The 11,064-nt window shown below is 35.3% G+C and overlaps 1 protein-coding gene across 3 annotated transcripts in view; it reads right to left on the bottom strand.

Moving 5' to 3' along the window:
* Window positions 1–1,171: 1,171 nt before the first annotated feature.
* The window catches only part of LOC109601331 (uncharacterized), a 113,605-nt gene continuing 103,712 nt past the window's right edge, over window positions 1,172–11,064 (bottom strand). For 2 of the 3 annotated variants that reach the window (XM_049962896.1, XM_020017565.2), the window contains exons 4-12: window positions 9,314–9,421; window positions 7,582–7,845; window positions 7,270–7,525; window positions 6,517–6,754; window positions 6,128–6,462; window positions 3,661–5,317; window positions 2,361–3,603; window positions 1,993–2,214; window positions 1,172–1,594 (exon numbers count right to left, since the gene is read on the bottom strand). In XM_049962896.1, coding sequence (XP_049818853.1) covers window positions 1,463–1,594; window positions 1,993–2,214; window positions 2,361–3,603; window positions 3,661–5,317; window positions 6,128–6,462; window positions 6,517–6,754; window positions 7,270–7,525; window positions 7,582–7,845; window positions 9,314–9,394 — 4,428 coding nt within the window. In that variant the 5' untranslated portion in view covers window positions 9,395–9,421 and the 3' untranslated portion in view covers window positions 1,172–1,462. Of the gene's footprint in view, window positions 1,595–1,992; window positions 2,215–2,360; window positions 3,604–3,660; window positions 5,318–6,127; window positions 6,463–6,516; window positions 6,755–7,269; window positions 7,526–7,581; window positions 7,846–9,313; window positions 9,422–11,064 lie in introns of those variants that run through there. The other variant, XM_049962897.1, reaches the window with a different exon arrangement.

Genomic DNA, 11,064 nt, shown 5'->3' with positions numbered 1-11,064 from the left:
ATTTTAAGAAAATTATTAGTTTATAATATCTCCCACTTGCATTAATCTAATTCACCCTAACTTCCTTTATAACACAAAGACAACCTCATATTTCTTTGTTTCGAAATGAAGCAGTTGTGGCTAGTCAATTATTTAACTGCAAAGTTAAAGGTTTTAGTACTGAAATTCTTCGTCATCGGCAATTGAAAAGATAATATTACATGACAACCTTTTATTGTTATCTCGAAGGTTACTTCAAGAAATAAACCCGGTATTTATGTTATAATTTTGTCGATAAAACTGTAAGATCTCCGATCCCGGAGAGAAGTTTTACTGCCATCGTGTACGCCAGAATCTAGTACAAACTTTATTGACGAAAATTATGGGGATTACTAAAATACTGAGTCGGGACATTTTTTAATATAATAGGATTAGTTTTATATATTAAGTTTTAATAAAGTTTCCGTTTTATGTGATTGTACAAATGGGATGGTCCATTTTGATTCGGAAGATAAATTAATCTAATCAATAACGGTCGTGTGTAAAGCACCAAGAATTTAAGGTAAAATAACCATTGTCAACCGCACAATGTCGTCGTTGATTAAACGTAATCTAAACAGGATTTGAATAATTCATACATAACACAGATAATCTAATCTAATTAAAAGTACGTGTCACACGTTTATGAATAGTAAAACGCATCAAGATTACGTACATGCATTTGTGTTTGATTAAAATATATTTGATTTCTCCTCACAAAATTAAAATATGTATCATTCGGAAGGGTATGCACATTGAATACTTTAGATTCATATTAGCATTAATTACCATTCTAAATTAATATCCAATAGCAATTGCAATTTATCAATAAATATTAATGATCCTGATAAAATCCTAATCCTCTATGACTCGTTAATAAATTCGGTTGTCGGCTGCACATGGTAATACATTTATTTTTAAGCGGCATACCGATTTCCGATTTGCATATAATGAAAAGTATCCGTGTTTTGATTTCAGGACAATGTATCATTTAAATCAATGCGTTCGGAATGACGCAATGTATCATTCCCAAAACAATAGCCGCCACTTTTCAAAGTATGCAAAATATTCCTTTACATGACTACTACATACTTACCATGAATACGAAGCGAATCAAAAAATAGCGATGTGTCAAGGTAAGGAAAAAATAACAATTGTTTAATAGTTTATTATTTATTAATTACAGTTTCATACAAATCGTAAAATATATTGAATAATTAATATTATAATGCACTAAATAATATATTAAATATTATTAACTAACAATTAAAAATTATTCCCAGATACCTCAACCGAAATATCACAGCTAAATTACTAAAATATTTACAGATATTTTCAAGAGCATAAAACATATAATATAAATCAAATTAGTTAAGGAAACAATCGCATAAATTACAATTTAATTTAAAGCTGTTTCGATAAGTTATCGTTAGCAGGCTATTCGCTATGATCTGAGGCCCATGCCGTTGATCATAATATTGGCGAGGGCGTTTCGTCTTTTCCGCCAGGCGCCCATACCTTGTGCATGGTACTGTAATTGGCGGTACCACGTATTCGTCTGATCGTCATCTTCAGCCTAAATAAAAAAATACACTTAGTATAAATAAGTACTGTAAAGATGGATATAATCTAATAAAAATTCAGTAGATGAAGTTGTGACCGTTACATCAGCCAAAGTAAACTTTCTAATTGTCTACAATCAACCGTGATCATTTGGGACATTGAATTCAACTTAGTTCTGCATGAACTAGTAATAAGCTTGAACTGTTTAATTTCGACAAATCGAACAAATGTCATGACATTTTGCTAACTCCGATTTATAACTTCTATATACACAAACTCAGCGTTACGTTAATTATAGTTTGTAACGATCAACAACCAACAAACTTATCAAAACTAAACGTGTTTCTGTTTACCAAGTCTTTCACGATGCATTTAATTAAAACTTAAATGTGCAACTTCCCAATAATTTACCTTAAATATGAAGGTATCCTTGCCAAGAAGTTCCTGCACCTCGAAATAGCTCTGCCATGCGGGGTCGGCAGCGATCACACACCTGTCCAGGTAAAGTGGTTCCCTGAGCAGGGAGTACCGACCGTTCTTATCTCTGACCAGAAGGAGAGCGGCGTCCCTTATGCCCGAGTGTCGGGAGAATATCAGTCCGTTTTCCTCGGTCCGCTCCGATCTGCTACTTGGCTGTAAATTTAGTTATACAATCACTAAACATAGGCAACACAGTTTACGCGACCAAACCACTTGTTGCTCATGACATGGGGACACTTTATATTTTATTGTGAAATAACTACTTTTCAATTAAGTAATGAAAATACATTTTTACTTACCTTGCCATTGACTACGAGAAGAGCGTTGACTGGTGTCAACTTAATAGTCCTGCCTTTTCTCCAATTATTATCTGTTGGCTGTGTGTACAGCAACTTTCCTTCCAAAGCAAACTTTGCCTCGTCGTGATTCCATTCTAAAACGTCAACGGCAATCTTCCTCAATTTGATGTTGACCAAGTCCATTTCAGCACTGGATCGCCTTCCAGAACTGCTACCGATTCTCCTCCATAATTTGCTTGGTACGTCCTTAGTTTCTGAATTCATGTGGTTCAGGTGCAATTCAATTTTGTGCTGGGCTTCTTTGAGTAACTCCCTCGTATCGTTGTTCGCTGGTGATACCTTATAGAGTCGGGCGAGCAAAAGGGGATACTTTGTGACACGTTGAACAGGTACCATGAGGAAGGAATTGAGATTCATTCTTCTTAGCATAGTATTTTCCATTTGGGAGACCCTCAAGAATATCCTGAGGAGTTCCTTGTCTTTCTCTAAGCTGGCTAATAGTAAACTGGCGGCACCCTGTCGAACGCAGTACGTTTCGAAGGCGTGAAGCATAGGTGCGGCTTCTAGGAACAACTTTCCGATATTTACAGTTAATAGATCGTCATCTCCTTGTTCAAGAGCTATTTCTACAGCGTCACGAAGCCTTTCTGCTAAAGCTTGGCTGTTCTCCAATAATTCTTCGGTATTAAGAAATATTGCCGACAGCTGATCAGGTGTCAGTAAACCAGCCACCAGCATGGGCTGGAAAAATTCTTCCAAAATGATTTGTAAATCCCTACTGTATTTTTCCTCCGTCTCTACAATCTCTGTTATAATCTCCTTCCGTTCTGTTCGTTTTTTTATACATTTTCTACATATTAAAGGTTCGTTTTCGGGTTTCGATTCAATGACAGCTTCACAGTCTTCGCAATTAATTGAAGGTTCCTGTTTCGTCCTGTATTTACTCAACGAACTTTTGCTGGTTTCAGAACCGACGCCAGAATCATTTCTTTCGACCTCAGCTGGTTTTTGATGGGTGGCTTTTTCATCTATGATTGCTCCGGATATAATCAATGAATTATCTTCACTAGAATCGCTCACTGTGCTCATATGGGAGGCTCTATTGTAGGGTTCTTTGGTATCGTCTTCAGTGGAAGTTCCGTTGCTGCCGAAACTGTAAGAATAGTTGTCCTCTTCAACGCGTTCCTTGGCGTCCACCAGGTAACTCAGGATGTCGTATTTTGAGGCTCCTTCAAATATGGATCTGAAATAAACAAAAATCAGTAAACGTAATCACAACAAATGAGTTAATAAATTGTACCTTGTTGTATACTCCTTATCCAATTGTAAGTCATCAATGAGGCTAGTGGGTGGTGGATTGGCCGGTAATGGAGGTGGTATCTCGATCTCCTCATAGATTGGATCCGAATTGACTTTAATGCTTTCATAATGGTGATCTTCGTTCTCCGACACTTCAACAAGTGCGGCATCAGCTAGTAATTCGTAAAATTTGGTTCGACTAGCCAGTTCTTCCTCAGTAACAGAACTTCTGTTACTGTGATCTGTATAGCAGTCAGACCCAGGATCCATCAGTTCGTATTGCGTGGAGGTACTGTGCTCGGAAGAAGCATCATTCTCCACGGAATCGTAGTTTCTTAATCTTAGGAAGGACTCTTCGATGTTATCCAGTGGATTATCTTCGAGGGGTGACTCTAAAAGAGGGTCGTTCTTCATGGTCAAGGGCAGAGTGCTCTTGAATTTCGAGTCACGTTGTCTCCTGGTCACATCTGATTTGCCACAGACGTGCGGGACTAGGTTCCTACGAACGGCCTCTACGGGATCCCTCAGCAATTCCTTCAGCATTTCTGATGAGCGAATATTTGCTCTATTAAAGTTATCTACCATATCGTCTTTAGAATTAAATGATTCGACTTGTTTGGTAGGGAAGTTTGATTCGTATTCATTTGAAGTTTTCACATTATTAGTTGTTTTGAAGCCATTAAATTGGTTTAGTTCTCCGTTTTGAATTGGATCATTATTAATAAAAGTACCAGTTATATAAATAGAGCTGCTTTTCTTATTAGGAGACGTAATAATGTCGATTCCGCCATCTTTCACGACCACAGATGACTGATACAGAGGTACGTCATCATTAACGTTGACGGTAGAATAGCAATCATCTCCGTTAATTAAAATAGATGTTTTCCTTTGAGGGTTGTCAATAATTGAGACTGTTTGAACATTGACCCTTGTAGAATCAGAAAACTCGTTTTTAATTTGCAATTTGTGAACAGCAGGTGAGGCATTTATCTGTACAACTGTTTTATTGGAGTAATCACTTGAAGGGGTTGGTGGAGTGGTAGGTGATTCCACTCTTACGGTTTGTACTGAAGGAGACTTCACAACATTCACATGCGGTAGCTTATTATTACTACGTTTTCTAGGGGGTGCTGAAGGTGGAGAAAGATCTTGTGGAATATCCTTAGATTCTTCTGGTTTTATTTCTTTAGTTTCTTCTATACTAATTGAAGGCAATGAGTCTTTTGTTTCCGGTAGTTTTTCAAAAACTAATTTGGAGTATTTCTCTTTAGAATTGTCAGTATTTTCAATTATTTTAGTTTCTTGAGTCTCTGGATTCTTCACTTCGCTAGTCTCTTCTGGTTCATCCTTAGTTAAAGTGGCCTCAGAAATATCTTCCTTGATTGGTTTATCATCATAATCATCCAGATCGGTTGTCTGAGGTGGAGGTGGTGGTGGATCAGTGGGTCTTGGTTTGGGAGGACTGATTTTTCTAGTTCTCGAAGTAATACCGTCCAGTCGTTCTAAGTCTTTGTCTGAGAAAGTAATGCGTGCATCAGTTCGTGAAGTACGGGACCTTAGTGCCATCGAATCGTGGAACACAACCTTGGGACGACCCTGCGCTATTCTATCGCTGACACTGCGTTTCAGTTTGTGTATCTTTTTCGGTTCTTGTTTTTCTGAAAGGTGATAATTTGATTAAAATGTAATCTAGCCTTTATGTAATGTTTCAATAAAATTTTAAGGGTAACAATAGATGTTTGATTTAAAACGAAAAGTCAATCTTTGGACAATTTAAAGCGTAAATCTGAATACCGTAACAAATTTTAGGACAATACTCAAAGTAGCGAGTAAATGGAAGCGAGGACAATGTGGAGAGAAATGTTTCCATCACAATTGTATAAAAATATACCATTCAATGACGAAAACTAATAATTCAATGAAAACGGAAAGTTACAAAATATATATAAATGAATGTAATCAGTATTTAACAAAAATAAAAAAAAACTGAAAACAATGTCACGTTTTTGAATATTTTTAATTAAAAATATCGAATAATCTACGGCCTTATTAACAGTAAAAGGAAAGTTGAAAACGATTTAATCTACTGCTCTGGTACTTTAATTAAATCGTGACGTTTATGTAACAAGTAAAAATGGAAATAGTTAGGATAATCTTGTCATAGTGCATCGCTAAACATTAGATTAACTGGTTTTGCAACGTCTTCCTTACTTTATTTTTAATTTGATTTCCATAAGGCCTCGTGCATTCCGTAGATCGCTGATTAATTAGCGTGTCTGAGACTAATAAAATGTATTCGGTTACATTAGGAAATACATACATAACTTACGAAGTATCTTATTTACATGTTTATTTCATTAGTAGTTGCAGATATTTTACAAAAATAATGTGGTAATCATTATACTATTTATGAGCCAATCTTGGTAGATTATGTAGAATTCTAAATTGTGGTTATATTTTATTTTTACCTGTTGCATTTTTGTCAACGATTGGTTTAGATGGCTCTGGTGCTGGCGTTTCGTACACGAACACATCATCATCTCCCTCCTCGCAAGGTGGGATCTCCTCTGTCGGACTTTCGGGTTCACTTTCCACCAAAAATTGGACCTTTTTCCTGGTAGTGTTGGGCATTGGTAAATAAAATTGAGAGCCACCACGTGGTGATGGTGAGGGACATTTTTCAGGACCCGATTCGGAATCATTGAAGGTCTGGCTGGTTTTCTTCAAGATTGATTTAAAGCGACTGTTTTGGTCGGATTCTCGTTCGGCCGGTTTTGGCGACCTCAAAGGACTTTTTGTTTTGCTGTGGAATATTAAATGTAAATTATAATCATCTTGTTAGATATTGTTGTGTTACCTTATGGATTTTCGCAGATGTTGGTTGCTGACGCTGGGTGATTTTTGAGTAGGTCTCTTCACCTGGACGTCTTCGTAAGTTTGCTCATTGGTCGAAGGTCTGACACGTATCCTTTGTCCGTTAACAAAGGTGATGCTGCATTCTTTGTCGTCCGTGGACATCAACTCGTAGGGATTGATGTCGCACTCGAGAATGGATCTTCGACCGAATGTCGAGTTGTAGGACGCGTCTTTGGCACCTGAAACGGATTCATTTGCATTTCAGATTGTTTGGATGTTTGCAGTCCACGGACTGTGACTAAATTCATGTGTGAAATTCCTTCCCGGCAATTTCCGCCTTTAAATACAGTCATTCAATATCACCGATCGTCATGCATTTACCCGTAGTTTATACATTATCCGATTTAATGATGCTAAAACCCGCGCGCTGTAATCACGACCCATCTAATGGGATTACGTCGAATCGAATGCATATCCGGATTGTTCTTGAGGGAATAATGTTACATGGTCAACTGTCCGCTAAAACCAACGGTTGTTGTAACCAGCATTTACACTATGACCTCAGGTTCATTGTTCAATGAACGCCGCGGACATAGCTCGATGCTGTGACCTTTCCCGGCGACTGTCTGCACACATTTAGGAGTGCTAAAGACAGAAAGGCGACTGTAAAGGTTACAATATCGAGATATGAAAGACAATAGCCTCTTACTCAATGTTATCACACTTACTTCGAGTGATCAAACGGAAAACTTACTCTTAGATCTGGAGGCGCTGTGACTACGTCCATCACCCAATCGGGCCTTGTTGGGGGAGATGGAACGCGCCCGAAACTGACTCGTCGATCCTGAGGGAGAAGACGTCTCAGCCACGGCGAGTCTGGATCGTCGCATCAAATCGTAGGGGTCAGCCGTAGGCAAAATAGAGGGACGTGAGCTGGAACTGACTCGCATGGTTCCCGCTCTCATAGGCGTGGACGTCGGTGCGTGCTGCGATGTCGGATAACATCGTACCTAAATTAAAATAAATTAACAACCTTAACCAATACAGAAGCTGGTAGAACAGTTACCGTTCCAAATTTGGATTCGACGGGGGAAAGTGGCAATCTGGTGCCCTTGCATTTCTTGCAGATGGTTGAGCCCTTTTTGCTCGAACGTTTGGTGCCGTTTATGTAGTCGGGGCAGGTGCACAGGACAAAGGCGGGCGCCAGCACCAAACCGGGCGCCCGCACGCTGCCGTACAACCACGGGTCCGCGTAGCGCATCGAGCGGGACAGAGCGCTCTCGCCCTCTTCCGCTCCTCCACCACCCCACGATCTTCGAGAACCTTCACCCTGAAAAATAATGATTAGCGGATTTATTAAGTTATCTCTTAAGACCATCTTAAACACATTAGAGAATTTTAATATTAATATCATTAATTACACTATTGTTGTGTTAAAAGAAAGGAATTTATTAATTATACATACATTCTTGAGTTAATGGAAGTGAACGATATCAAAATAAATAGTAATTAGTTATCATTGGGCAATAATTTATATGAACAATAATTTAAGACATCAAGGCTAGATTAGGCCATGTATGTTAGATCTGAATATATCAATAATTTTATTTATGATATATTAAATAGTGAAACTAGATGGTATTATCAAAAAAAAAAAATGGTTTACTTAAAAACAATCTTAAAAACGTTCTCTTTCTACGGACTAATGAGCAAACACTTTCATGCTCCTCCACACCCAGAATCAAATACATAAAATAAATCGAGAGAAAACTCCAATTTATCGATTGGATCTCGAGCTCACTGAACGCAGATGTTTTTACAATTATTCACCTTTACTTTTGTACCAGACGTACATCAAATTGACCGGTTAATTACCGGTCGTTAATTAAGTTTTAATTTCATTAAACTTGAAACCCGTCTCCGGTAGAATCTCTGGCAGCTCGTAAAAATGAGACCATCGTACTTCATTTTGCTAATTAATCTATTGATTAACATTCTCAAATCATCGAAGGATTAATTAGTGGTCCGATATTGATATATAATTAGTCGGTGCAATTTTAATTATATACATTCAATTGCACTTAGATTTATCAAGTATTTTGTCATGGTGTATTTGCTGCAGGATTTCATCCTTTTGTTTCTATACATTTGTTACATTAGATTGAAATGCAGTTACAATAACATTTTGATTGGAATACTGACCACAAAATAACTAGTTGTGTAATGTTTCTTGGGAAAGTTGCTGGTGACTTATTGAAAAATCAGTTCCAATTAAAATAGTTGTCTGACTAATGAATATACAAAAATATCAGCACCAAAGGCTACCGTTTGTGTCATAAACATGGTAATTAGCACTAATTAAAAGTCATCCACTTTCGACTTCAAAACTTACTGAACCAGATACGTCATTAAAATATTTCATACAAGACTAATCGGTGATTTGCATAAAAATCAATCCGAAATTGAGCTGATTAAAAAAATGGTTAGCGGCACCTGATTTAAATGGAAATCCAGTGACCAATTTTTTGAGTCACGGTTACACAATAACAATCGACAACATAGCGACTGACTAACGAGGCACAAAAGTGCAGCCACATCGTGCAAGTCATAGCTGTCCGGATCTGTCACAAACGCCATTAACTCTGCACCACGAAAAAATTCCGGGACCACGTTGTCGTGTCAGCCTTGAAGGCGCGGTGAAGATCTCATGCAGATGCGAAAGGCAAATATGAGCGGGGTCCAGAACAAAATGAGAAATAAAAAAACCAAATGCAAAACAAAGAGACGAAGATACGAACCCTTAAACCGTAGGAGGAATACACGGTGTCCGGCGGTGATGTTGGAAATCGTCGCATTGCATGGCTAACCAATGCAGCCATGGAATTGCAAGTGCTCCGTCAGCATCACTGTAACAAAAGATCGATTGTTAGTTGAATGATCGACATTTTAAATGCGCATAATTCCTTCAATGGGTTATTAATTTTGTTGTGTGGTCATTAATTAGCTGGTAATGGGTTTAATGATTTATTTGGGATTAGATGAAACAAAAATGGTACTTGTGTGAAAGTTCATTATTTTGTACTTAGTGTAATACAATCAATTGCAACAAGACAACCACAAGTAGTTGATAAACAAGTTGTATATAATTAAACGTTTCAATGATAGAATTTTGTCTGTGGGCTGATTAGAATTTCCCAAAAAAAAAATGAAACTATTATTATTCCAAGGTTTAAATGATATTACTGCTTTTAATTGCTCAGAGGTTTTTATTTGCACTATTTTGAATTCAAGATTGCCTACAACAGTTAAGGTGTGTAAGGTTCTGTCACTATCTAAACAGGCGACTTCAAGAAAGTCTTAAGATCGTCGGGGCTGTCGGCAAGGACAATATAAAAGCTAATTTACAATCTAAACAAATGTCTTTGCCATTCCTTACGATCTCAATACGCCATATTTTATTCTAGCTACCTCTATACCAGTGGTACCAAACACTGCAAATTAATTCTGCAAAATGTGAATCGAAATGTAAATGAATAAAATATTTATTTAATTTAAAATTTAAATAGGAGGCTGAACTACCATATTTATTTTTATATATTTACAAATTTATTTGACTATTACTTTGTATTTGTAATTTACTATAAATTATAAATATTTTTATATCTATAAATTCACAATTTTTATGAAATACATTTTATGTACATACTTATAAATTGTTTTTTTTTGTAGATAAATTACATGTGACAGAATTTTAAATTTAGACATTAACATTTTTTAATAAGAAATTTAATTGATACCAAATAAATTGACAACTTTAATTATAAAATATATATACTTTAAATATTTTAGAAACATTTTCTCTATTTAATTATATACTAAATTAGATTATTTCAATTTTAATTAATTGAAAATATATTATAAATTAATATCTTGAATATCGCTAAATTCATAATGTTTAAGAAATATATTTTTTATACACAATTAAATTACATATACATATTTAATAATAAATATATGTACTTATAAAACTAAATTAGATTGTTCAAATTATAATTAATTGAAAATATACGGGTACGCCTAAATTCATAATTTTTAAGAAAAATATTTTTTATATATATTTATAAATTAATTACGTGTGATAAAATTTAAAATTTTCAAAATAAAATATATTAACAAAAATTTTAATTGCTTCAAAAACATTTTGTTTATTTAATATTAAAACTAAATTAGATTGTTTAAATTCTAATTAATTAATATTATAAATTAATATTGGGGGTACAGATAAATGCACATTTTTTAATAAATATATATTTTATACATATTTATGAATTAATTACATGTGACAAAATTTTAAATTTTCAAAATAAATTTTTTTAACAAAAATTTTAATTGCTATCAATTAAATTGACAAATATAATTATTTAAATGTTTTTGAAATATTTTGTTTATTTAATTTTAAAACTAAATTTGATCGTTTAAATTCTAATTAACTGAAAATATATTATAAATTCATATTTCGGGTACAGATAAATACACAATTTTTAAGAAA

Source organism: Aethina tumida, chromosome 2 (assembly GCF_024364675.1).
Source record: "Aethina tumida isolate Nest 87 chromosome 2, icAetTumi1.1, whole genome shotgun sequence".
Classification (NCBI taxonomy): domain Eukaryota; kingdom Metazoa; phylum Arthropoda; class Insecta; order Coleoptera; family Nitidulidae; genus Aethina; species Aethina tumida.
Note: the sequence above shows the minus strand (reverse complement) of the source record. Positions and strands in the feature narration are given on the sequence as shown.